This window comes from Syzygium oleosum, unplaced genomic scaffold (assembly GCF_021117445.2).
Source record: "Syzygium oleosum isolate NSW1041296 unplaced genomic scaffold, Sole_v2.1 Sole_v2.20, whole genome shotgun sequence".
Classification (NCBI taxonomy): Eukaryota; Viridiplantae; Streptophyta; class Magnoliopsida; order Myrtales; family Myrtaceae; genus Syzygium; species Syzygium oleosum.
In genome coordinates this window covers 3973595-4001176 of record NW_026607504.1, presented here as the reverse complement: position 1 = coordinate 4001176, position 27582 = coordinate 3973595, and the positions used below count along the sequence as shown (strand labels likewise).

The window sequence follows — 27582 nt, the reverse complement described above, 5'->3', positions numbered from 1 at the left end:
CCTCTTTATTTAATTTCTGTTGTATCGCCTATGGAGAGCAAACATATTCGAGATGCAAAATTAACCCTCAAATTGGAAAATCTTTATCCAAGATGGAACTTATGTGTAATTTAAGTTCTCTCTTTATCATATTCAGCTATTACACTAATTTCGATAAATATCGCTAAAATGAATTAAGATTTCGAATCGCGTAATTTCATTCAAATGATCACGGATTCTCGTTACGAGGACTCAAATATGATCTGACTCATTCATTTGACGACTATGACCACTAGCATAGATGATATTTCTGCAATCAATCACATGGCAAGCGTGTTACAATTGCGTTGATTTTAATTTAGATCTCGAAGTGTCGCAAATTCTCTTTATCGTCTAAAACTTTTTGATTTTTTCTTAAGTTTTATTTTTGGTGGTAGTGCTAGAATACCGAAACAGTGAGACTTGAAACCTCGGAAAACCGAAAAACTGTAAAAAAGGCTGGACAACAAGAATCAAAAGAAATTCAGCAATGTCTCCTCTGTCTCCTTGGAGAAACGCACCTCAACATCATCGCAATCAACTAATCATGCTGGTTCATCAAGTAGAGCGCGTTTGATCTTTGCTTTTCTGGTTCGAAATTCACTGTCATGTTCGGATTAATAAAAAAAAGACGACGACCCAAGAGATTCTGATCCAACGCAGTTTGATCAGAACAAACCAAGAACGATCCAACCCAAGTTCCCGTGCTCCTTGAGTTGGACTAATGCACCTCGTGGAATATAAAAAGGCCGAGAAATTGGTCGTCCACCTGGATTCCAAGTACATTCAGTATCCAGATGGGTAAGATTGTCGCCGATCTCGATCCTCACGGTTCTTGAATTTTATTAATTATTGCCAAGAAGCTGGGCGATGGTGGGCACACGACGCACTTGGCTTCTTGGCAATGGCAAGTAGACCCAAGATTTGCTCCAAAACCTTCCAGTGGCAGTAGTTCTTCTAGGGTTTGATTCTTGGACGAAGCAGTTCGATGGAGGCGGTGAACAAAGAGGAGAAAAGAACGGGGGAAGGATCAACTATGTCGTCGTCTCCTTCGCCGAATGGTGCTTCCTTCTCTTCACCACCTCCTGTGCCTCCGAACGATGAATCTTTGTTTTTACCTTCAACTGAGGCGACCCCCACCACCACCACCACCACGACCCCGACCGCGACCACGGCCGCCCCCGTTGGTGAAGACCCATCTCCATTTTCTTCATCCCCAGAAGCTCAAATCTCGTGGCCGCCGGATGGGAAGCTAACTCTCAATTGGGTCTTGGATTTGATGTCCAAATTCGATTGGGCATCAAGAAATCTCACTCCTTCAGAATTCCCAACTGTCCTGCCCGTCCAGGTGTTTGATCGCCTCGTCCTCACTGCCTCCAAGATTCTGCACAAAGAGCCTAACCTTGTGAGGGTCGATCTTGATGTCGATGACGAGCGTGACAAGGACTGTAGGGTGGTTGTTGTTGGTGATGTTCATGGGCAGCTTCACGATGTTTTGTTCCTGTTGAGGAGTGCTGGTTTTCCTTGTGAAAATCGGTTCTTTGTGTTTAACGGGGATTATGTGGACAGAGGGGCTTGGGGTTTGGAGACTTTCTTGCTCTTGTTGGCTTGGAAGGTGAGTTGTGATGCTGCGAATGCGTGTATCTCTTGATCTAGATGTCTGTCTTCAGCAATGGACAGCATATTCCTGTTGCATGCTTTATTGGCGTTTTTACTTCATCCATGCCCTGCTTTATGATTCGTGAGTACCTTACATGAGAAGAAAGATTTTATATGTCTCTGGACATCGATAATAGAGAATGGATTGATTTGAGCGAAATGTTTCAATGGAAATGCGTGTATCATATCCTTTATGTTTCCCTCTTCAGTAGTGGGACCTGAGTTTGAGCCTAATTTGGAATTTTACTTACATGAATCTTTGTAATGTAACTTGAGATGGCACCTCTGGAATGAGTTGTTTGATTATGCTAGTTCCTGGAGCTTCTCAACGAGATAGCCAACTGTCTGTTCAGTTCTTATATTTTTCCTATGTCGATATACATTTGTGATTCTTTTTGATTCTAAAATAGCTTAAGGCAAGGGATTTTCTTTTTCCGTGACCCATATTTCATAACTTGTTCTTTGGATCAATCTTTTTACAAAAACGGCAGTTTCAAATTCAAGTAGTTTCTTAGGCTACTTATGTCCCTTCTCTTTTTCATCTTTTCTACCATTGTACTGATATATCCTTTTGTGGGGAGTATGATTCTTCCTGGTATTTGTGTGAAGATTCTTGTTTGGTTTGTTTGATTTTTTTTTTCATCCGGAGGACAACATTCTTCTCACTTGAGTAATATGCCGTGTCAGGTTTTTATGCCAGAGAGAGTTTTTCTTCTCCGAGGGAACCATGAATCAAAATACTGTACTTCTGTTTATGGTTTTGAGCAAGAAGTTTTGGCGAAATATGGTGATAAAGGAAAGCATGTCTATAGGAAATGTCTGGGATGTTTCGAGGGGCTCCCTTTGGCGTCAATCATTGCAGGGCGTGTATATACAGCTCATGGAGGACTTTTCCGAAGTATACCCGTCACACCATCAAAGAGATCGAAGGGAAAAAAGAATCGCCGTATAAACTCAAATCCTGAAGTTAGTACTTTATCTCTTGGTTCCTTAGAAGAATTATCTAAAGCTAGGAGATCGGTTCTTGACCCTCCATGGGAAGGGTTGAATCTGATTCCAGGTGATGTGTTGTGGTCAGATCCATCAATGACTCCCGGTCTTTCTCCGAACACAGAGAGGGGCATTGGATTATTATGGGGTCCGGACTGCACAGAGGAGTTTTTGAAGCGATATCAACTAAAGGTGGTACCCCTGATGTTTTAAGTAATAAATATTGTATGCTTTCTATCAATAAATATGAGTGTTGTTTGGCCAAATCTTTCAAGTCTAGTTCAACATTTATTCTACGCTCTCTACTATATGGATGTTGTTTTCTTGATTTCCAGCTATTGTAATTTTACAATACTTTGCTGTTTGAGCGATAAGGACATGCCTTAGAACTTAGTGGCAGACCTTAACAGTGCCACCATCTTCTAGCTACCTGAGCACTGTTCTGTTTCACTGGAAACATATAAAGTAGGCTAATATTTGCACGAAATTTCTATGCCGAGCCGAGCCGAGCCATTCAGCTAGAGGGGGATGGTCATTTATTTACATGGCCATTGATTTTACATTGACATGTGAATTAGGCTTGAGGGGAAGGACGATGGTGTAATTCTCTGCTGGATTAATACGAACGTTTAAACAAAATCAAGTATGACGGTGCTTGACAGGACAAATGCGTCCTTTTTTTGAGTATCTATACCACCCTTGTTTGTTTAAGTTAGCTACTTGTTGCTATCAGAACAGGAGTAAGCATATTACTGGACATGGACTCCAGTTGCAGAAAGTTCATTTCTAGACTTTAACTATGACAATTATCTAATGAATGATGGAAACTCCGCTGCCAGTTCAGTACTTATGAGGTGCCATTGGAACTTGGTTGATGACAAATGGCTAAAAATCAACATTAATTTCTTCCATATCTCCTTGTTCTTTTTTGTTTTTCATATTCGGGTTTTACTTGAATCTCTGTCTGGAAACGAATGCGGTGTATCAATTAGTCATTGCTCTTTATCTGTTTTTCCATCTACTTAAATATAATTGAAGCCATATCTTGCAGAGGACTTTAAAGGCTGATTTTAGGTCTGTTGGCTGCTGTCTTTTCCCCAGTTAATTATTAGATCACATGAAGGACCTGATGCGAGGGAAAAGCGAAATGGTCTTGCAGGAATGGACGAGGGTTATACAATAGATCATGTTGTGGAGTCAGGGAGGCTAATTACGCTATTTAGTGCTCCAGATTATCCACAGTTTCAGGTACTTTTGGCCACTTCTGTTCTAGTTACTAGATCGATTGATATAGCACATACGTTCTTGCTCCAAGAAGATGCATGTTGGTTTGTCAAACCTGTGCATTCACTAGCTCAGAGAGATTGGATGTGACATCTTGTTGAAAAAAAGGGAAAGCTAGAGATGCAAATACACCTAGAGTATCATTGGATGTGTCAATAGAGAGTATAGAAGTTTCAAGGCGATTGCTTATGTTTCTGCTTAGATTTGAAATCCCTTTTCCAAATTAAAAGGCCTGTTCTCTTTACCCATCTTCCTGTGGAATATTTCCACTGATGTGGACAGTAACATATTGTAAGATCAAGTGCCATTGTTACACCTGTACCAGTTGTCATGGACAATGTTGTCTGATTTGCAGGCAACAGAGGAGAGATACAAGAACAAGGGGGCGTACATTACCTTGGAACCTCCTAATTTTGATAACCCTACTTTCGACAGTTTCGAAGCAGTTGCACCTAGGCCAAAGGTATTTTTATCACGCTTCACTTTAGCGGTGAGATTATAACTAGGCTTTGAATGTAATTGCACTTGTATTAGTCGTGCTGTTATTATCGTCGTGTGAAACTCTACTAATTACAAACCAAGTATTTTGTTGAGGAGAATTTGATGAACAATTGGTGCAGGCAAAACCATATTATGATTATCAGGATGTGATAGATTCCGACGAGGAATTGGATCTGACAGCAATGGTTTCTGAACCTTGAAGGATCCGGGAACCAGTTTCGTGAGTCTGAACTTCATCTAGCTGGAGTATGCTTCCTCGCGAATTTTTTCCTATGGAAGCTATAAAGAGCTCTCGTATATTTTGTGGGTCAAGCAGCTTCACGGGTGTAGAGTTATCATAGAGAATCGTCGTAGTGATTCTTTGTTGCGTTGATAATACGTATTTTCGGGGTTATTTATTTCCGATAATACAAATTTCAGAATTGCGTCGATAAATTACATATAACGGCTTTTGAAGACACAATAGTTGCTCCCTTACCTTTGTGTTTCCCCCTCTTGTGTCTGTGAGGAGCAATAAAGTGGAATACTTGCTGTTTGCTTTTAGTGCTTTCTTTTTGTTTCTCTGGTATATTCGAAGAGCATGACATCAGAAAGTCGAGCAGATTAATAGATGTGCTGATTCAGCTAAAAAGAATTCTCCGCGCTATAGTTTAGAAGCTTGTCTTGTATGGAGTGGGTTTGGTCACTGGATTCGCCGTCGTTGGGCATTTCTGTCTATTCCTATTCTGAAGTTTGCATCAGTTTTGGCAAAAGCAGTGGTACTGAGGCAGATGCACCTTTCATGGGCTGAAACTCCTTTGGTAGCTTGCTGCTCACTTGATTCATCATGTTCTGATTTTGGTTCGATTTGCCAATGTTCTTCGCCTGCTGCCCGGATTTGACTTGGTAGGGATACTAACCCGATCACTATATACTCTATTCCATAAGGCTGCGTTTGCTCATCCGGAATTGAATTGGGATATGATAGGATAGGATAACGTGGGATTATAAATTATAAAAAATCCTATCCCATGTTGGGTGCAATCCAACTTAGGATTCAAAATCTTTGAAAATCAGTTCCGTCTCCGTTTTCCTCTATCTGATCGGTGTCTCTCTCTCGCTGTCGCTTTCGCCAGTGAGCGGCCATATCTGTCCGAGTCTACCTCGCTGCTTTGAAGTAAAGGTATTGACTTTTTTCTTTTTCTTTCCAAAAATTTTCAAGCTTCGACTGAATTCAGTGAATTGTATGCTTCCAATTTACTTCCTGTATGTTCGTTGAATCTGAATCATGTCCAGCAGCTGTGCACGGCGTGCTTAAATTCTCTCTGTTGCATAATCAGAATGGAACACCTTAGATGTCACAAGGCTGAATAATTTGCAAAGCCTAAAACATTACAGAATACAGATGACTATGTTAATGGTTGGTTTTACAATTGGTCAATCACGTCTTTGTTCATTTACTCACAATGATGCATATGGGGTTTGTCATTGTTTCCCGTGGCTTTCGTGCCATCATCGGGGTGAGTTGATTGACGTATTCAATGGCAAGAAGCATCGGACTCTAATCGGGATCACGAAGTTGCCTGCCAGGATGGAGTTAAGCAACATAAGTTTTCTTGGCGACCGAAAGCGGGAAGAGGTCGTTGCCGGTGGGAGGAGCGGTGGCCATTGGAGTGTTTGATGATGGTGGTGCTAGGCAAACAAGAGGAAGGGTGAACGTTTGATTTTTTTTGTTAGATTTTCAAATTTCACGTATCTTATCTGGGTCTATCCCACCCCTTAGGTGGAATTTTTTTATCCGGACCATATTCGGGTTATATACCGTCATATCCGGATTTTGCATCACTCCAAACTCTAGTTAGGATAAAAGCTATCCTATCCGGAGTTTTATCCGGCCCACCAAATGCAACTCAAGTGGACGATCTTTTTTTACTTAGCCTGACTAGTAAAGTGAAATCGTTGTCCCACCACCGACGAACTAACTATAGCCTGTCGAGTTGCCCTCTCGATCCGCTCAAAATATGGTGTGCGCGGCCACTCTAAAATAGCAAATAGCAATGTGATAGAAGTTCGTGGGCTTGCTATGTTGATATAGTAGCGAGCACGGTTCATAATCGATCAAAGTGCAATCAAGGACTTTCGGGATTCCAGACGAGGCCATAGTCCGGGGGCTATATCCTTCCACCGCCGACCACCGACTCTTCCTATGGCTTCGCTAGACCTGTTAAATGGGTCTTAAAATTCATATATGACCCATTTAAAAAATAAATGGGTCAATACAATTTTGAAGAGCCCATCTTAAATGAATCTTAAAGTTTTAAGCTTATCATAAATGGGTTGAGTGTGGAACCCATTTCTAACCCACTCATTAAGTCCACCCCATTTTTATAAAAATATATATTTTTTAAAATTTATTTATTTTTATTTTTATTTTCTTTCTTTTTTCTTTTATTTTTTTTTCTCTTTCTCTTTTCGGTTGGTGGCTGGCCACGGTGACGGTCGGTGACCGGCGACTGGCCACAGGGGAGGAACAACCTCGCCACAGGTCGGCGAGGCCTAAGGCTCGACGGAATCGGGTGAGCTCGGCCTCGCAAGCCTGTGGCGAGGCTCTGGCCTCACTAATCTGACGAGACTCGAGGTCGCCGATCAGGCGAGGTCGAGCTCGCTTGAGGCCGGTGAGCTCAAGTCTCGCCACTGGCCGGCGAGGCCAAGCTCGCCGGATCGGTCGAGAGCTCGCCCGAGGCTGGCTCGGCTCGACTCGCTGGAATTGGGCGAGCTCGAGGCTTGCCTGAGGCCGGCGAGGCCTTGGCCTCGTCAGATCAGCGAGCTAGAGCTTTGCCGGCCTCCGACCGTCATTGTGGCTGGCCACCGGCCAAAAATAAAGGAAAAATTAAAAATTAAAAATAATTAAAAATTGGATTTTAAAAAAAATAAAAATATTAAAATTAAATAAAATAAAAATTAAAAATAATTAAAAATTGTATTGTATGAAAATGTTTTAGTAGTATAATTTTTAAAAATTGTCATAAGAAATAAATTTTACTATATTAAGTTAAATATAGATGTGTTTTAGCAATATGGATCGGATATGGGTTGGGTCGGGATATTTACATTACAAATAAATGGGTTAATGGGTCAATTTGATGACCCGATCCAAATCCGACCCGACCCACCCGTTTAACAGATCTAGGTTTCACCCGGTATAAACTGGATGAGGTGGCCCCTCGTAACCCCGTGAGGCCGTGACGTCCGCCGGGGGGGGGGGGGGGCTGCGGGTCTCGGCAGGTCGAATTTCGTTCTATCTGGGTAAAGAACAAGGGAGAGAGAGAGAACGAAACGAAGCATCACTGCGGGGGCAATCTTGGCGTGTTCCCACGAGCACCCATCCATCTCTGTCACAGTGTCACCTTCGTCCCCATCATTACAAGATTCAAAGGAAGCGAGTACAAAGGAAATTCACTGAAGAGACAGAAACAGAGCACGCGTGACCCCATCATGAAAAAGGCTCCAAAAGGCAAAACGCGTCTCTGCCGCCGATGTTAAGCAGCTTCCCGACCTCGGCCCACAGAAATGGGCACGCAAAACGACAAGGAACCCACCCACGCCCCCCCAAGTAACAAACGACGCCGCAGCTGCCGTTCAACTGTTGTCGCGCCGGTAGCTTCCCCCTCCCCTCCCCTCCTCTGCTTCACGCCAACGACCGAATGTCCAAAGTCTCATTCTGATCACCAACGCAGCAATTTCATTGCGTCCTACGCTAAGTAAAGATTCAGCTAATCAAGTTTCTTAGAATGCCAGCACCTACCTAACCACATCCCTTTGAATGGGTAGAGTGTCCAAGGAAAGCTTATTCCAAGCCATATGACATCCTCGAAAATCCAAGCCCTTTTCGTTTTTCGGGAAATCGTTAAGATTCCTTTTTTGCGCATCTGATCTAATCGACGGCATCGTTCTCGTTTACGTGCATTGTGCCACATGGTGGAATGTAATGAAAATGTTGGGCGCTATGAAATCACAATTCAATGGAGATTAGCTCTAGTTTTTCAATTCCAAAAGCTATGAAGTTCCTGTTGATCGTTAGAAATGCCTCCAGATGTGAACCAAGCAAGTACTTCTTTGGCAGGCATGTCGATAGGGGGTTGCAATGGTGCAGCTCTCCTTCTCAATTAAGAATGTACAGCTTCAGTACTTTTGTTGTTTCTTCCCCTTTCTCCCTTTCTCATTCGAATTGAGAATCCAATGATTTTACGGCCACGCAAGACAAAAACGTTATGTCCTCCCTGAGTGTCCTGAAAAGTTCCCAGATTTTGCATTCATGAATCTTGGCAAGGCAAAGCAAAGAAAAATTCCTCACGAAAAGATGGATGTCTTTACCGAGATCGACCCAACCTCCTTTTCTTTTTCGGTGTTCCGCCTATCATGCGCCTTCTCATCGCGACACGCCTCTTAACGAGAAGTTATTGGGTGAAGACATGTTGGTCCGAACCAATCATACCAAAAGGAAAAATTCAAAATTTATGACATTAAAATGTGCATCAGACCGGCTAATATGATAATATTTCAAGATGAACTTTATCAAGACATGGGTTGGAGGAGACGAAGCATGTGCCTTGGTACACGGAGTCATCTAGTACCGGGCAGTTACGAGGCTGTCGTGTGCACAGATATGAAAAAAAAAACGAGTATCACCTTGCCAAAATAGAGGAAGAACGGCCAAAATAGAGGAAGAGCGACCAAAATAGAAAAGCGAAAGAGGGGAAGAAAATCCTCAGGATTTGGAGAGGGTTGAAGCAACACGTCTTCTCTTCCACATCTACGTTTGATTTCTTCTTTCCTAAGTCTATCCTATCCTGTCTTCATCATCGCTGATGGACATATGTCCAAAATTTGTGTCTGCTATATGTCTATTATATATGTCTGCTTATGTTTTCACTCGTTAATTGTTGATAAGCTCTTGACGTAGAATGAGAGAGACGTAGAGGTAAATTCCACCTTTTCCTTTGGTTTTGATAATCAAAAACAGAGTAGGCCCACGTCAGATGTTGTTGCATTTGGAGTTTCAGAGCATATTTTTCCTTGTGAGCTTTACCTTTTGCTTAAGCTGATAAACTATAGGAGCCATCATTTCTTGCTCATGATGGAGCTAAATGACTAACGGTAATGAATGATAAGGCAAAAAGAGATTTCGTTTTTTTCCAGGTCTTGTTGCTCTGGCTAGTATGCAATTCAAAGTTTTCTTCTGGGATCTGAGACTAAGTTCTTTTCATGTTCTGACTTGCCAGCACTGATACTTTCCATTAATTCAGTTGGCAAAGCAGAACCGTTTTCCTCCCACATCTCTGTCCATAGTGAGAATCTTTTAGTGCGAGTCACTTTCACATATTCCTTTAATTTTGTGTTCCTGTTGCCCTTTTTTAATATTTATTATAAACTTGTCTGCTGAAGACAAATTAAACAATAAGCAGTTCTTTGTATGGTAAACGCATTTCGATGTTCACTTTATTTGGCCTCTTTCACAAAGGATGGCTTCTTATCTGATTCTTGTTGTTTGACAAAAAGTTGCATCATATTACAGCATATACACACACCTTCATTGCTCTCTGTACCGTGTAGGGGTCGCAAAGCATTGGACTTGGAGGTTGAAGGAGTTCTTTTCCAAAAAGAGATGGCGTTTTTAGATCTTTTGTTAATTGCTTCAATGCCAGTTTTGAAAGTGCTCCTTGTGACTGCACTGGGATTATGTCTTGCTCTCGAAAGTGTTGACATAATGGGGGAGAGCACAAGGAAGCAAATGAATAGAGTAAGTTAATCTCAAGCTCCTCTTTTGATGCTGATATTGTATTGCATCTTACAACAGTGAAATATTTGTTTCATCAGGTTGTATTTTTTGTGTTTAATCCGGCACTAGTTGGCAGCAACCTGGGCGGGACGGTTACTTCAGAGAACATTGTTCAATTGTGAGTTTCTTTCAGGATATTAGTCATGTTGCCCTTGTCTGTAATCATCTGTCATTGACGTGTCTCTGTTCATTTTTTGGTTCATTTTTTTCTTGTATCAGTAATATGCTGCTTCATCAGCCACATTAATTACTGAAGTAACTTATTCAAAATACATAGGTGGTTCATGCCAATCAATATCCTGATTACGTTTATCATTGGATCGGCACTTGGATGGATACTTTTAAAGGTCACTCGAGCACCACAGCATGTAAAAGGCCTTCTATTGGGTTGCTGCACCGCTGGTAAGATACTTTCAATATGTGAAAGGCCTTAATGTGCCATTACTTGTGATGGAATCAACGGTCATCCCTGTAATTTAATCAAATTTTCTTCACGCTGTAATGCCCTCAAATCTGCTTTATCATCGTTGTGTCTAATAACATGATGAAGAGTCAATTTTATCTCAGTTGAGTAACCAAGAAGGGGCAGAGGAACATTATGTATTCAATCCATCAATGACTGTCTCCACATTGTTGCATTGTTAGATGGTTCATGTGCGCAATCTGGGGATGGATGTGCTCATTTGTCCGAATCTACTAGATCTTTCATTGTGATCACTTTCTTTTCTTTTCTTTTCATTTTTATCTGAACAGGAAATTTGGGACATTTGCCTCTAATCATCATCCCAGCAGTATGCAAAGAGCAAGGCAGTCCGTTTGGAGCGCCTGATGTTTGCCATAAATACGGAATGGCTTATGCTTCGCTTTCTATGGCGGTATAGTCCGCAGATACTCCACCCGCAATTAACTCTTTTGCCTATAGCATTCTGTACTGCTATAGCTATGGCTAGCTTACAATGCATTTAACACCTAATTATATCTGAAGAATAAAGGACCTGGTTTTGTATTAAACAACTTCATGAATAAGTGGAATCGATGCTGTTCCTCTCCAGGTTCATGAATGTTAATGTGTTATTTCTATAGTATTAATGTAGAAACCATTGATGTGCTACTGCGTTCCAGTACGTTAGGTGTTCACATATGCATACGTGAGCAAGGAAATCATTAAATTTTCATTTAATCTTCTTCTTTCTCTTGAGAATAATGTATACTTCCATACTTCTTCTAGGCTAATCAATGAATGGTCTTCTGTATGTCAGATAGGGGCTGTGTACTTGTGGTCTTATGTTTTTAACATCGTGCGGATGTATGCAAGTAAAATAACTAGAGAAGAAGAGACGATAGACGAATCGGTGAAAGACACAGAATCTACAACAGATACGAAGAAGTTAATCCAAGAGTGCCCTGAAGCACTTGTTCCATCAACAAAGTGCTCCTCTATGGATGACTTGGATGAATTGACGCTTCCTTTGGTAAAACCTGAGGCAAAGAGCCAGGTAATTCAGACTGAATCTGAAATAATGTCTACTGGGATCTGTTGATCCTAACGGCAATACAATAAGTTAAAGTTTGTTTGTCTTGGGAGGCTATTACTTATCAGGGAATCTTATCAAGTCGATAGATTGAATGTTCTCAACCAATTGGCAGGTCTCAACTTGGGGCAAACTTAAGCAATGCTTAACAAAGATCTCAAAGAAGATCAATCTCCAGACATTGTTGACACCATCAACTATTGGAGCGGTAATCTCTGTCTCCTTTTTGTAGTCTACGGTTAAACTTCTTTTAACGATCGAAAGGGTGTATCTTCTTTTTCTGTAATTACTAGATATATTGAGGAGCTTGTCATCAAAATGGATTAATAGTATACATTCAGTGTGACCACTGATTTGAGAAATTTTGTCACTTGAGTATTGCATTTTGTTGTGAGTGAGATGTCTTGCTGATTCAATTTATCACCATGTCATAGATAGTCGGATTTATTGTGGGTGTGGTTCCACACATCAGAGGTTTACTGATTGGCACTGGCGCTCCTTTAAGGGTCATAGAAGACTCTGCTTCTTTACTGGGGTAATTGCTCTTGCTTCCAGCTAATCTTCTGTAGCTAGAAAGCCATGAAATGCTCCATATAAGTTGGCATAAGGATCGAGTTCATATTTTGTTAGCTTGGCATGTACTTTATTTCTATATTACCTTCTACACATGGTGTGATGATGTTTTGTTTAACTTCCACTTTCAAGAATTCTTTTCCCCTTGAATATCTCTTTTCCTTTGAGCCTATGAAAGTAAAGCTATCAAGGACATTGCTCTGTCGACTACAGTGGTTATCGTAAACTAAATTTGAGTTTTTATCCTGCTTTTCAACACATAATATCTTGGACTCTATTTGCTTGCAGATGTAACAAAGTCAGATTCTAATGTACTATTTGTCTTCTTCTCTTTCTTTCCCTGCTTTCTGGAACCAGTGAAACATTGGTCACTGGATACATCACCGTTTGATAATTTTCTCTTCCTGTTAGCTTAGCGATTGTTTGGTGTGCAAGAAGTGTAGCTTTTAGGCTTTCAATTTCACGTATGGTGGTAAGAGTTGCAGTTTGCAGAATATTCCTGTCACATCTTCTTCACTTGTTTAGCCCAAAATCTTGATTTTGACCTTGATTTGGATAGTTCTGCTCTATGCTAATACTTTCAAGTGGTAACTTTCTTAACTTAGGACATCGAAAGGTTTTCTTCAAGAGTGAATAAAATATATTTGGTCTAAGTTTCTGCGCCCTACTGATTGGCAGTTTAGTTGCTTATAATTGCGGGTACTCTCATCTCTTGCAGAAAGACACTAACTCGGATTCTGTCAATTATTTCTCGATTTAATTTTTCAGGGATGCGGCCATCCCTGCTGTTACCTTGATTATGGGAGGAAATCTTCTCAGAGGTACGATAATGTACAGGACTCGTTTGGATATCACTATTTTGGTTCTAAGCCATCAGTCATCAAGAGAAAGTGAAACTGAATTCTCTAGATAGGCATGGTTTTTGTTTCAAACCCGAAGAATGACACTTAAAAGTCTGGGTGGTGTTTCAGGAATAAAGGGTTCGGGCATTCAGCCATCTCTGATTGCCGGAGTTGTAGTGGTTCGTTACATCTTACTTCCTCTCTTCGGGATTGTTATCGTGAAAGGTGCACTGTACTTTGGTCTGGTGCATGAAGATCCATTGTATCTGTTTATTCTCCTTCTACAGTATGCCCTTCCTCCGGCAATGAACATAGGTATAGTCAGCTCGCAATTCTCAACGTGAAAATTGTCCAATTGTTTTGGTAGCGATCAGTTAGATCATTTATGGCATTTTGATCAGTTATATAAACTAACCCTTTGGCAGGCACGATGACCCAGTTGGTTGGAGTAGGAGAGAGCGAGTGTTCCGTTGTGATGCTGTGGACATACGCCTTGGCTTCGGTTGCACTAACAGTTTGGTCAACGTTCTTCATGTGGCTAGTAGCTTGACTTTCTTTGGCTAACTTTCTTTATGGACGATCTCCTCACTAATAATAGCTAGTTTCGTTTCCCGGGTGGATGCATATGTCCTCGTGTTCGAGATTGATTTTGTGACATACATGGAAAATAAGGTGTCACTGCTTTCGTGCATTGACCACAGCACTCGTCATAATTCTTTCCTGCCGGCAATTGTGCCTGGCCAAATTAATACCGCTGGAGAATTTTGGTTGTTCCCTGTTAGCAACAGCATTGGGATGTAATGGTTTTTATTCAGCTGATCAGCCTGATTTTGCGGTTTGACAGAAGCCTGATTGCACGAATATTGCTTGTTTATGATTTGAGTGAATAAGTAAATTACTCATTCCACATTTTAGGCACTAATTACATTCATGGTTCTTTAAAAAATAAGATGGTATGGTAGGACCTGAGTTTTCATATACATTAGCGTAAAAAAGCTCTCGTGCCATGACTAGGATTATGAGAAGTTGGTCAATATGAGCTGTGTCTGGTTCGAGCCAAGCATATCGTGTTCGCTTTGCCTTTAGATTTACGTACGTCTCGTGGATTTATCATACATTGGGCTGTTTTGGTGTGTACGAAATTGTCAGCATGCTGGGGGATTAATTAGTACGCAGTAAACTTGTTGAGTGCCCCAAGGGAATCTTCAGAGGAGGGAGCTCTTGCACAACCTATTTGAGGCCAAGTCAACTTTTGTAATTTCAAGTGATTGGATAATGTAGTCTGCATCATGGAAGGCAGGTCACTGTCGCCTCTGTGAAGCATAAGTTGGGTTTTGAACATTTGTCTGTGGAAAGTTGCTCTTCCTGTTCTCAATTAGATTAATTGCCTTGTCATTTAGGTTTTACGGGAAATTTAAAGGGGTTTGCTGAAAGACCTCATGGCTCATCAATTTCAGCACTATATCTTCAGTCATTGCTCTAATTGCCAAATTTGCATGATTTCTCTCTGATTGTGTGACTTATTAGACCGTGCGCATCAGAGCGCAGGATGACCAAGAGAGGAAGATTCAGAGGCTATTGTGTCACCCTGAATGCCCCGGACAAGTGAAATTTATAGGCCTAACTTGATGTCATTGTTGGAAGGAAGTAAAAGCCACAATTGTCCGTTAAAAGTAGAAAGCATTAAACTATGCATGAAGGACTTGAATCCTGCATAGTACCCACTCTAATCAATTGTGTAAGTTGTGTAAATAATGGAGTTTTGGGGTTTGAATCAAGTCTCTGTATTGACTTGCAAAACCATGATACAGTGAAAAGGAACAAGACTAACATCACTGTATGGAGACCCTTATTTGCCACTCTCAATAGGAATTGGGATGCTGAAAAGGGAAAATGATACAAACAGTCCATGAACTTTACATCAATGTGTAATGTGGTCCATAAACTTTTAATTTGTTTAATGTAGTTCCTAAACTTTAGCCTAATGTTTAATGTGATATTGAACAATTTCATATAGTTTAGCGACTAAATTGAACATGTACTAAAAGTTTAGGGACCCATTGAATAAATTAAAAGTTCAGAAATCATATTAAACATTAGGCTAAAGTTTAGGGACTACATTGAACATATTAAAAGTTCAAGGACCGAATTGCACATTGGGTCAAAATTCAGTGACCGTTTGTGTCATTATCCTCTCTGGAAAGTACAGTGAATCCAATTGCCCTCTCCTTAGGGCATTATTAGTCCTAATTGACTGAAACATATAAACAAGGTCTCCCATAAATCAAAACAAATTGAAGCTATGTTCAAAGAATTTTCAGCTCAAGATCGGTGTGGCCGACCTGTGCCTTATGCATTGCGAAGAGGTCCCTTGATGCTTCAATAAACTTGTTGTGCACCTCGTTGACCTGCCAAATGGATTCTGAGATCATAAATAGCAGTATGAACCACATGATAGGTGTTAAACTTTCGTTAGGTCATAACATTAAGACACTCTAGGCATCCAATTTTTGGAATTGTTCAGAAGAATCAGTGCAGAGCTCCATTCTTGTTTTGAGAATGTGAAGTAGAAGAAAAGCTGCAAAATATATTCAGAAGACAAAAACCGACAAAATTCCTATGTCTTCCATGGTGGATTTGGAGGTTTTCTTCAAATCACTTGGTCTACCGACCACCCCATGCATCCGATTTTGGAAGGGTAAAGAAGACCTATGAAGAGAAAACCATGAAAAACACTACTGGACGTGTGGGTGCATAACAGTTCTACCGTAGATGTGTGACTCATTGAACATCATTAATCCCACAATCTCATCTTCTTAATTCAGCAAATAGAGTCATACACATACCCAAAGATTCCCCAGAAGAAAACCGGGGTCAACTTGATTGCTCTAGAAAATTGCAAATTTTAACTTTCCACCCCCTGTAGACATTTGACTGTTGGAAGATAAGGACAAAACAGCTATGTGAGCTATAGTTTTTAAGTCAAACAAGCTGCATCAGACAACGAATTGTGGGCGAGGCCCGGTAAAAAGAGAGGAGAAAGGTGAAGACAGAAGTTATATGACCGAAGCAGAAAACTGGAACCAGGGAGCAGCCCATCTCCATGGCTATGCACACAAATCCTTCACTTGATTTAACAAATGCAATCTATAAAAGGAAAAGATTGTACATGCTAGAATTTCCATTTGGACTATTATAATAAAAGGACGATAAACGAAGTGTTTGCTGAATTCTGTTGTTTAATAAAGTACATTCAAAATATTCTTATATATCCGTTCTGTCTACGCTGGAGAAGGAAGCTGTTTGTGCAATTGAGGACTCGAGAACCGTTTATAAGTTCCCAACACAGAAAGGAGAAAGTGGAAACATGTAGCTGAAGTGGAGCTGATGGCTTACTGGATGTATGAATCCTCAATCCTATTCAATTTATCACTTCGTAAGCCCAGATCAAGAATTGATAACTACCCCTATATTCTTGTTAAAATATTTTTGAACCGTCCAAATTGAGCAACGAATATGTTTAGGGCGCAGCAGGGGGTGCAACTAAAGTATCCTTCAACTTCTCTAGCGACAACAGCTTTACTAAGCAAACGGTATGCAGCATACCAGGCAGTATACTGATGAATGCTATTTATCATGCCACTAAGTCAATCATCCTTGACCTCACTAAAAAGGTGTAGATCCAGCAGAACATATTGCTTGATAGGGTAAGCTGGATAGTGACAAGAAAAGATTGAGTTCAAAGAGTTAGACCTCGGGATCACGCTCCATGAGGAAGGTCTCTTGTACACCGCTGGGCACAATGTTACAACTTTAGCCAGCACCCAAGAGGGAAATGAAGTTTCTCTTAGTTGCTGGCCAGAGACCCAACCACGTCCATATATGTTTTCAGAAATGTAGTATAGAACAGGTACCGAGTTTTCTCTATGTTATAAGACAGAAGATCAAAGGCTCCAAAAAATGCATAAGGAGTGCAATGGCTGAGGGGAAAAATCTTACTGCGCTACTAGCAAAATTCCCCATGAAAAGATGGATGGCTTTACGAAGATCTGACTAGCGTCCTTTTCGTTTTCCGAATTCCGCCCATCTGTGCCTCGACCTTTTCTTAATCGCGAGATTTCTCGTGATGAAAAGTTAATGAGCACTGACATGTTGATCCGAACCAATGATACCATAAAGAAAAAATTCAAGATTCATGTCATTGTAACACGGTGCATTGAACAAGCTAAATGATAATTTTCCAAATGAAGTTTGTCAGACAAGGGCGGGAAGAGACGAGGCATATGTTTTGGTACGCACAGTCACCTGGTGTTGTGCATGCAAATAAAACAAGTGAACACTTATCACCCTGCAGAAGAAGAGGAAAGAAAGACCAGAAAAGAAAAAGAGAAGAAGAAAATCCTCAGGATTTGAAGAGGGTCGAAGCAACACGTTTATTCTTCCACATCGGCGTTTGATTTCTCGTTACATAAGTCTATTCTATTCTGTCTTCATTATTCGTGACGGAGACATGTCCATAATTGTTTCTGCTATATGTCATTGCTTACGGCACGTTCAGATTGATTGTCTTTTATATGTCCTTTTATAGTTAAAAGGAGTCGCAAAAGATTTTTCAAATCATAATAAAAGTTAATTTTTAAAATTATTTTTATGAACTTCCTGCTCTTAATTGTACATGTTATCTCTTGTTAAGTGTTGATTATCACGCGAACGTAGAATGAGACAGAATAGAGGTAAAACCATCTTCTGCTTTGGTTTTGATAATAAAAAACAGAGTAGGCCCACTTCGGATGTTGTTGCATATGGAGTTTCAGAGCATCTTCTTCCTTTTGAGATTATCTTCTGTTGAAGCTGATAAAAAGTAGAGGAGCCATTATCTCTTGCTCATGATGGAGCTAAGTAATATAAGTTATTGAATGATTAGACGAAAAGAGATTTTTTCTTCTGGGTCTTTGTTTTTGCTCTAGAAAGTATGCAATTCAAAGTTTTCTTCTGGGTTTTTTTATGGGATTGTCTTGCCGATGCTGATATTTCATATTAATTCAGTTGACAAAGCAGAACCTTTTTCTTCCATATCTTTGTCCATTTTTGAGAACCTTTAGTGTGAGTCACTTGCATATACTCTTTTGGTTTTGTGTTCAGGCTGTCATGCTTATATATTTAATATGAACTCATCCACTGAAGACAAGTTAAACCACGAGCGGTTCTTCGCACAGCAAAAATAGAAACCTGAAGATTTCTTTTTGGTCGGCCCTTTTTCAGCCTCTTTCACAGTAGATGGCTTCTGATCTGATTATTGTTGTTTGATGATAAGTTGGGTCATGTGACAGCATATACACCTTCTTTGCTCTCTGTTCTGTGCAAGAGTGGCGGAGCATTGAACTTGGATTCCTGAAGGAATTTTTTCCCAAGAAAAAAGATGGGATTTCTAGATCTTTTGATAATTGCTTCGATGCCAGTTTTGAAAACGCTCCTTGTGACTGCACTGGGATTATATCTTGCTCTTGAGAGTGTTGATGTAATGGGGGAGAGCGCAAGGAAGCAATTGAATAGAGTAAGTTAATCTCAAGCTCCTCCTTCGATGTTCATGTTGGATTGCAACTTACAACAATGAAGTAAATGTTTCATCAGGTTGGATATTTCGTGTTCAGTCCGGCACTAGTTGGCAGCACCCTGGCCAGGACAGTTACTTCGGAGAACACTGTCCAATTGTGAGTTTCTTTCAGGATATCAGTCATGTTACCCTTGTTTGCAATCACCTGTCATCGACATATCTATGTTTTTCGTAGTTCTTTTTCCTTTTTTCGGGTATTGGGACTGTGATGCTTCAGAATTCACCTTATCCCGCATTCATTATTGAAGTATTTGTCCAAAATGCATAGGTGGTTCATGCCAGTCAATATCCTGATTACGTTTATCATTGGATCTGCACTAGGGTGGATACTGGTGAAATTCACTCGGGCACCGCAGCATGTGAAAGGCCTTATATTGGGTTGCTGCGCAGCTGGTAAGATATCTTCAACATGTAAAAGGCCTTAATGTGCTATCACTAGTGATGGAATCAATGGATTTCACTGTAATTTAATTAAATTCTCATCACTCTGCAATGCCCTCAAATCTGCTTTATCATCGTCACGCCCAGTTACATGATGAGGAGTCAATTTTGCCTCAGTTGAGTCATAAAGATGGGTTAGTGGAACTTTGTCTTTTCGATCTGTCAGTGACCGTTTCCACACGCTTGCATCATTAGCTGGTTCATGTGCACAATCTGGGTGTGGATGTGCTTCTGTGTCTGAATTTACTAGATCTTTCATTGTAATCACTTTCTTTTCTTTTTTTCTTTTTGGTGTATCTAAACAGGAAATTTGGGACATTTGCCTCTGATTATCATCCCAGCACTATGCAAAGAGCAAGGCAGTCCATTTGGAGTGCCTGATGTTTGCCTTAAATATGGGATGGCTTATGCTTCAATTACTATGGCGGTATGCTCCGCAGATACACCACCTGCAATTAACTCTAACCAACCACAATTTTTTGCCCACAGCGTTCTATACTACTGTAGTTATGGCTAACTTACAAAGCATTTAACACCAATTATTTCTGAAGAATAAAGGATCTGGGTTTTGTATTAAACAACTTCATGAACAAGTGGAATTGATAACGTTCCTCTCAAGGTCCATGACTGTTAATGTCTCGTTTCTATAGTACTGATGAAGAAACCTGTGGTGTGCTACTGCATTCTAGTACGTAGCCTGTGCACATATGCATACGTGAGTCATGAACTCTTTGAATTTTATTTAAATCTTCTTTCTTTTCCCTTGAGAATGATGTGTACTTCAGGCATACTTCTGAGTTGATGAATGCATTGTCTTCCTACATGTCAGGTGGGAGCTGTTTACTTGTGGTCTTATGTTTTTAACATTGTACGGGTGTCCGCAAGTAATATAACAAGAGAAGAGGAGAAGATAGACGAATCGGTGAAAGATACAGAATCTACAACAGATACGAGTATGTTAGTCCAAGAGTGCCCTGAAGCACTTGTTCCATCAACCAAGTGCACCTCTACGGATGACTTGGATGAATTGACGCTTCCTTTGGTAAAGCCCGAGGGGAATAGCCAGGTAATTCAAACCGACTCTGAAATAATGTTAAGCCTATCGTAAAACGATATGTTAAACTTTGTTTGTCTTGAGAGCCATTCCTCATCAGGGGATCTTAACAAGTCGATAGATATAATGTTCTCAAGCGATTGAGGAAGTTGCAATTTAATCACTCTAAGATTTCCATGGCAGGTCTCAACTTGGGGCAAAATAAAGCAATGCTTAACAAAGATCTCAAAGAATATCGATCTCCAGACATTGTTGGTACCATCAACTATTGCAGCGGTAATCTCTGTCTCTGCTCTGCATTTGCTTTTTTGTCCCTTTTTCTATTCTATGGGTAAACTTACTCCGAATGATTGAAAGGGTGTATCTTTTTTTCCGGAATGCTAGAAATATTAAGGAGCTTGTCATCAAAATGGATGAATAGTATACAGTCAGTGTGACTACTGATTCGAGAAAATTTGTCACTTAAATATTTCATTTTGTTGTGAGAGAGATGTCTTGCTGATTTAATTTCTCACCGTGTCGTAGATTGTTGGATTTATTGTGGGTGTTGTTCCACGCATCAGAGGTTTACTGATTGGCACTGGCGCTCCCTTAAGGGTCATAGAAGACTCTGCTTCTTTACTGGGGTAATTGCTCTTGCTTCTAGCATTACTTACCGTAGCTAAAAACCCATGAAAAGCTCCAAACATGTCGGTACAAGTATCCAGTTCAATGTTTGGTTAGCTTGGCATGCAATTTATTTCTATGCTACCTCCTACACAGAATGTGATGATGTTTGATTTAGCATCCACTTTCTAGAGTTATTTTTTCCCCTTGAATATCTCTTTTCCTGTGAGTCTATGAAAGTAAAGCTATCGAGGACATCTCTCTATTGATTCTTACACACGCGGCTACCACAAACAAAGTTTGAGTTTTTATCCCGGTTTTCACCACATAATTATCCTGGACTATATTTTCTTGCAGATGTAACCAAGTCAGATTCGACTGTACTCTTCACTTTTCTTTATTTCCCAGCTTTCTGGAACCAGTGAACCATTGGTTACTTAATACATCACTATTGATAATTTCCTCTTCCTGTTAGCTTGGTGATTGTTTGGCGTGCAACAAGTGTAACCTTTAGGCTTTCAGTTTCATGTATGGCAGTATGGCTTGTAGTTGAACTTGTTTAACCCAAAACCTTGATTTTGACCTTCATTTCCGCAGTTCTGCATTATGCTAGTACTTTCAAGTGGTAACTTTCTTAATCGGGACATCGAAAGATTTTCTTCAAGAGTGAATAAAGTAGTTCCGGTCCAAGTTTCTGGGGCGACTGATTGGTGGTTTAGTTGCTTATGGTTGCAAGTACTCTCATCTCTTGCAGACACTTCCCTGATTCTGACACTGATTTTACAGGGATGCAGCCATCCCTGCTGTTACCTTGATTATGGGAGGAAATCTTCTCAGAGGTACGATAGCGTAAAAGACTCATTTCGATATTGCTTCTTTGGCTGTGAGCATCAGTAAGAGCAAGTAAAACTGAATTCCCTACATTGTCATGGTTCTTGTTTCAAACCCCAAGAATGGACACTTAAAAGTCTGGGCGGTGTTTCAGGATTGAGGGGTTCGGGCGTTCAGCTATCTCTGATTGCTGGAGTTGTAGCGGTTCGGTACATCTTACTTCCTCTCGTTGGGATTGTTATTGTGAAAGGCGCACTGTACTTTGGTCTGGTGCATAAAGATCCACTATATCTGTTCGTTCTCCTTCTACACTATGCCCTTCCTCCGGCGACAAACATAGGTATAGTCAGTTCGCAATTCTCAACCAGCAAATTGACCAATAGTTTTGGTTGCGATCAGGTGGATCATTTATGGCATTCGATCAGTGATACATAAACTTACTTTTTGGCAGGCACGATGACCCAGTTGTTTGGAGCAGGTGAGAGCGAGTGTTCTATTGTGATGCTGTGGACGTACGCCCTGGCTTCGGTTGCACTAACAGTTTGGTCAACCATCTTCATGTGGGTAGTAGCTTGACTTTCTTTCGGCTTAACTTTCTTCATGGAGGGTGGATGCATTTTTCCACGTGTTCGAGATTGATTCAGCGACAAATGTGGGAAATAGGGCGTCTCTGCTTTCGCGCATTGACCACAACACTCATCATCATTCTTTCTTGGCGGCAATTGTGCACGGCCAAGTTATACCGCCGGAGATTTGGTCGTTCCCTGTCGGCAAACAGCATTGGGATGTACTTTTATTCAGCTTATCAGCCTGATTTTGCATTTTGGCAGGAGTCTGCTTGCAGTGATAGTACTTGTTCACGATGTGAGTGAATAAGTACATTACTCATGCTACTTTCACCTCCACATCTTATTCCTTATATCTAGGCACTGGTTATATTCATGATTCTTTGAAATAAGGATGGTATGGTAGGACCTTAGTTTTCAACTACATTAGTGCAAAAAGCTTGCAACTGAACCAGCATTATGAAAAATTTGGTCAATATATGCTGCATATGTTACAAGCCAAGCTAATCGTGTTCTCTTCGCCTTAGATTGACATTCGTCTTGTAAATATATCATATGTTGGGTTTGGTGCGTAAAATATTGTCAGCATGCCGTAGGCTTAAATAGTAGGTAGTGAACTTGTTCTGAGTGCCCCCAAGGGAAGCTTCAAAGGAGGTAGCTTTTGGAAAATTCATTTGAGGCTTTTGTAATCTAAAGTGATGGATGATCTGCCTAATGGAAAGCAAGTCACTGTTGCCTCTGTGGAGCATAAGTTCGGTTTGGAACAACATCGTCTGTAGTTAGTTGCTCTTCCTGTTCTCCATTAGATTAATTGCTTTATCATTTAGCTTAATGGGAAATAAAGGGGTATGCTGAAAATTTTGTGGCCCTTCAATTTCAGCGCAATATCTTCCGTCACGACTGCACCTTAGAGTGCAGGGTGACTAAGAGAGGAAGATTCAGAGACTATTTGCGTCACCACCCCGATATGTTAGGGCCAACTAGATGTCAGTGTTGGAAGTATCTTGAGGAGCAAAAGCCACAACTGTGCTGAAGTAGAAAGCAGTAAACCATGCATGAACGACTCACATTCTGTACAGTACCCGTTGTAATTGATTGTGAAGGTTGTGTACAGAATGGATTTTTGGGGTGCCAATCAATTCTCTGCCTTTACTTCCAAAGCCACAAAATAGCGAGAAGGAACAAGGCTAACATCATTCTATGCAGACTCTAATTAGCCACCCTCAATGGGACATGGGATGCTGGAATGTACAGTGAATCCAATTGCCCTCTCTTTAGGGTTTTATTAGTCCTAACTGACTGAAACATATAAACAAGGTCTCCAGTAAATGAGAACGAATCGAAGCTATTTTCAAAGAATTTTCAGCTCAAGATCAGCGTGGCCGACCCTTGCCTTATGCCTTTCGAAGAGGTCTCTTAATGCTTCGACAAACTTGCCGTGCACCTCGTTGACCTGCCAAATGGAATTTGAGATCATAAATAGCAGTATAAACCGCATGGTAGGTGTCAACTTTTGTTAGGTCATGAAATTAAGACATTTTAAGCGTCCGATTTTTGGAATTGTTCAGAAGAATCAGTGCAGAGCTCCATTCTTGTTGTGTGTATGAGAAGTCAGGCAAAAGAAAAGCAGTAAATTATATTCAGGAGACGAAAACCCGACAAAATTTGTACCTCTTCCATGGTGGGTTTGGAGATTTTCTTCAACTCAATCGGTCTGCCGACCACCACATGCATCGGATTTTGGAAGGGTAAAGGAGACCTGTGAAAAGAAAAACATGTAAAACACTACTGGATGTGTGGGTGCATTACAGTTCTACTATAGACGTGTGACTCATCGAAAATCATCAACAATCCCACAATCTCATCTTCTTAATTCAGCAAAGAGTGTCATACATACCCAAAGATTCCCCAGAAGAAAACCGGCGTAAACTTAAGTGCTCTAGAAAATTGCAGATACAACTTTCCACCAGGCTTCCACCACTTGTAGACATTTGACTGTAGCAAGGTAAGGACAAAAAAGCTATGTAATCAAACAAGCTGCATCAGACAACGAATTGCGGGCATGGCCCAATAAAAAGAGCGGAGAAGAAAGTTGAAGACAAATTACTTGACCGTAGCAGAAAACTGGAACCAGGGGGCAGCCCATCTCCATGGCTATGCGCACAAATCCTTTTCTTGATTTAACAAATGCAATCTAAAGGAAAAGATTGCACATGTTAGAATTTCCATTTGGACTATTATTTATGAAAAAAAGGACGATAGACAAATCGTCTGCTGAATTCTGTTGTTTGATATAGTAGCTACAAAATATTTGCATTTATTCATTCTGTCTACGCTGAGAAGGAAGCTGTTTGTGCAATAGAGGACTCAAGAACAGTTTATAAGTTCCCAATACAGAAAGGAGAAAGTGGAAACATATGGTTGAAGTAGAGCTGACGGCTTATTGCATTTGTGAATCTTCAATCCTATTCCATTTATCACTGCATAAGCACATGTCAAGAATTGATAACTACCTCATATTCTTGTTATAATATATTTGAATAGTCAAAATTGAGAATGACTATGTATAGGGCGCAGCATGGGGTGCAACTAATGAATGCTATCTGTCACGCCCCAAAGTCAATCATCCTTGATCTCACTAAAAATTGGCAAAGAAGGTGTAAATTCAGCACGACATAGTGAGCTGAATTGTGACAAGAAAAGATGGAGTTCAAAGGGTTAGACCTCAGAATCATGCTCCATGAGGAAGGTCTCTTGTACACCGCCGGGCACAAGGATACAGCTGTATCCAGCACCCAAAAGGGAAATGAAGTTTCTCTTAGTTGCTGGCGTGAGACCCAACCACGTCCATATATGTCTCAGAAATGGAGTGTAGAACACCTAACGAGTTTTCTCAACTACGTTATTAGATAGAAGATCAAAGGCTCCATAATATGCATAAGGAGTGCAATGGCAAAGGGGAAATTTCTTACTGCGCTACTAGCAAGCACTTTTATTTTTGGAAGAGGCATGAAACCAGTAAGATCAGCAAGCGCAACAACACCAATCGGAAGAACTGAATGTGGCTCATATCCAAAAACTGCACGCACAAATATTTGAATAATTAATTCCCGTATACGAGATGACAACATCTCAAAGGTTCTTAGGCTAATAAGAAGTCCAGAAGACGAAAAAGTTTGGCATCAGCAGCCTGCTCTTCATGGTTCATAGGCTAATCAGAAGTCCAGAAACGCAAAAAGTGGCATCATCAGCCTGCTCTTCAAATGAAGTTTTATCATATATTTGCATTGCAGATTAAATTATACATAAAGACCGATGAATCTGTCATATTTTCTCTTGCATCTCAATCAAGACCCACAGGACAGAACGATTTGATCCATAGGAATGCTACCGCAACTCAAAGGAATGCAAAAAACACGCAACAATCTTCCTGCGAAATGCCATGCCATCTTTTCGATGATTCATACTAGAACTATTGCAACTTAAACCACCAATTCTCATTCTTCCTCAATTAGATACGTCATGGCCAAGCCCTTATCATTGAAAGGCAACTTTAACTCTAGCAGAGTAAGTTCATCTGCCTACTTTATAAGCCCACACCGACTAACAACTATCCAGTAATTCAAATTGACCTTTAATTACCCTTAACATCAAATCTTTGGCATTGATATCATAGTCATCAAACCTTTTCATCCCAACCTATTTCATTAAATCTACTGGAAGAACAAGAACAATGTGAGGGACTGACCATAGGCGCGATTAGGATCAAAGGCTTCTATATGCTCCACGTGCAGAGTAACAGGGAAATAACTGCAAGCATGTTTACATATGTACCTGAAGACCAAACCCACCATATCCGCAAATCAATCACATTCTACACAACTCATACCAAATTACTCAGAAAATCAGTTCATAAGCTTTGAAAAAAAGACCAAAAGGAGAGGAAAAAGAGATAAGAAGCTAAGAGCACCTCGACAACTTCCTGCCTAATCTGCTTCTATCATCAGTTGGAAGGAACATAAATACCACGAGCAACCCAAAGACCCTGATCAGTCAAAAAAACCGAACAGCTATTAACGATGCACAAGCAAAACTTATGACCCCAAAAGGCAAAAACAAAACAAGAGAGCTCACGGAAGGGCCTTGGAGGGAGAAAGGAAGAGGAGAGAGAAGACGACCAGGACGGCGACGAAGTGAATAGCACCCAACCAAATCCCTAAAGCCACTATAGCGTGCCATATATTGGACGATGGAAACTCCTCTCTACCATTGAACACCCTCAGCTTCTCAAGACGATCTTCATCAATCTTGCTCTCCTCACCCATCACCCCCGAACAAAAATCAACCAGTACCCACCAAAAAAGTCGCAACTTTTTCCGCTGTTCTATTATCTGCAACTGGGGATTCTCAGAATTTCGACCCAGAAAGAGGAAAGGTTCCAAGAATGAGTTCTTTCTGCCTTTTCACAAGAAAGGACGAATTATGAATTTCACCATCACCAGCACCCTTTTCTTGAAAAAGCCTATGGTTTTTCTGGGGTGTCCCACCTCCACACTCTACTGGAAGTCTCACTCTCTCTCTCTCTCTCTCTCTCTCTCTCTCACGTGGTCACGTTGCACAGAATGCAGGTGGCAGATTGCCCCGAAAACAATTCAAAAGAATCAATTGTTTAAAACGGGGATGATAGCTTGATAACTGGGCAAATCTGAGGAACCAATGCCAGCTTCTTGCATGCGTACGTGAGTTTGAGTCTGCTACTCAACCGGACGCCTTAAAAATCGAAGCTTTTGGCGATGTTCGTCAACGTTTTTGTCTGTGAAGGGACGCGTGGCTGCGATAATGTCGTTGTGGTTGCGGGGTTGGAGACCGACCAAGGCTTGTATCCGACAGTTGCCACTAAAAGCCTTCCTATTTAAAAACAAAAAAAGAATTTTCATCCATTACCAACTAATGTCAACATAAATCCCTCCAAAACTTTGGAGGTAATATACATTTGCCCTCAAAATTTCAATCTCTAAGTTTTTATTTTATGTCGGCCGTTAACTCTTTGTTATTTTTTTCGTTAGTATATGCATTGCACACGATTTTTTAAGGGGCTAATTGCAAAAATAAATAAATATAAACTTCAGTTTGAGTAACAATTCTAGCCCAAAATTTTTTTTGTCTCAATAAAAAGCACAAAATTTTACTCGAGTTTCAAATTTGGCCCCCATGTAATGTGAAATTTTCAAATTATTCGGGCCAGATTTGGGA

The 27582-nt window shown here is 40.6% G+C and overlaps 4 protein-coding genes and 1 long non-coding RNA gene across 10 annotated transcripts; 3 read left to right on the top strand and 2 right to left on the bottom strand.

Annotated features, from left to right (window-relative positions):
• Positions 1-502: 502 nt before the first annotated feature.
• LOC115683693 (serine/threonine-protein phosphatase 7) lies at positions 503-4995 on the top strand. Of its 2 annotated transcripts, XM_030608270.2 has the most exons (5): positions 508-1633; positions 2365-2859; positions 3769-3915; positions 4307-4414; positions 4572-4995. In XM_030608270.2, exons 1-5 carry the CDS (start codon positions 1007-1009, stop codon positions 4650-4652), a joined length of 1458 nt encoding a protein of 485 aa, XP_030464130.1. In that variant the 5' UTR covers positions 508-1006; the 3' UTR covers positions 4653-4995. The 2 variants fall into 2 exon arrangements, with proteins under 2 accessions (XP_056176476.1, XP_030464130.1); XM_056320501.1 differs by lacking the exons at positions 4307-4414; positions 4572-4995 and having other exon boundaries at positions 503-1633; positions 3719-3809.
• Positions 4996-8438: 3443 nt separating this feature from the next.
• LOC115683658 (protein PIN-LIKES 3-like) lies at positions 8439-14126 on the top strand. 5 transcript variants are annotated; one of them, XM_056320290.1, is made up of 11 exons: positions 8439-8605; positions 10045-10231; positions 10309-10388; positions 10548-10672; positions 11024-11145; positions 11530-11766; positions 11918-12010; positions 12237-12337; positions 13144-13196; positions 13347-13532; positions 13643-14126. In XM_056320290.1, exons 1-11 carry the CDS (start codon positions 8454-8456, stop codon positions 13765-13767), a joined length of 1461 nt encoding a protein of 486 aa, XP_056176265.1. In that variant the 5' UTR covers positions 8439-8453; the 3' UTR covers positions 13768-14126. The 5 variants fall into 5 exon arrangements, with proteins under 5 accessions (XP_056176265.1, XP_030464080.2, XP_030464078.2 ...); XM_030608220.2 differs by lacking the exon at positions 8439-8605 and adding an exon at positions 9011-9215; XM_030608218.2 differs by lacking the exon at positions 8439-8605 and adding an exon at positions 9011-9248.
• A 1151-nt stretch (positions 14127-15277) lies between these two features.
• LOC115683643 (uncharacterized) lies at positions 15278-17653 on the bottom strand. Its single transcript, XR_008818589.1, has 2 exons — positions 17217-17653; positions 15278-15625 (listed from the first exon to the last, which is right to left on the bottom strand). It is a non-coding gene; the product is annotated as an uncharacterized LOC115683643 (long non-coding RNA).
• A 356-nt stretch (positions 17654-18009) lies between these two features.
• On the top strand, positions 18010-22746 carry LOC115683659 (protein PIN-LIKES 3-like). Its single transcript, XM_030608221.2, has 10 exons — positions 18010-18771; positions 18849-18928; positions 19100-19224; positions 19578-19699; positions 20102-20338; positions 20510-20602; positions 20852-20952; positions 21719-21771; positions 21918-22103; positions 22215-22746. The coding sequence occupies exons 1-10, from the start codon at positions 18637-18639 to the stop codon at positions 22337-22339; spliced, it is 1257 nt and encodes a 418-aa protein (XP_030464081.1). The 5' UTR covers positions 18010-18636; the 3' UTR covers positions 22340-22746.
• Positions 22747-23420: 674 nt separating this feature from the next.
• On the bottom strand, positions 23421-27191 carry LOC115683661 (diacylglycerol O-acyltransferase 2D-like). Its single transcript, XM_030608222.2, has 9 exons — positions 26464-27191; positions 26300-26374; positions 26078-26163; positions 25302-25408; positions 25054-25209; positions 24437-24523; positions 24227-24324; positions 24001-24088; positions 23421-23782 (listed from the first exon to the last, which is right to left on the bottom strand). The coding sequence occupies exons 1-9, from the start codon at positions 26652-26654 to the stop codon at positions 23681-23683; spliced, it is 990 nt and encodes a 329-aa protein (XP_030464082.2). The 5' UTR covers positions 26655-27191; the 3' UTR covers positions 23421-23680.
• Positions 27192-27582: the final 391 nt, after the last annotated feature.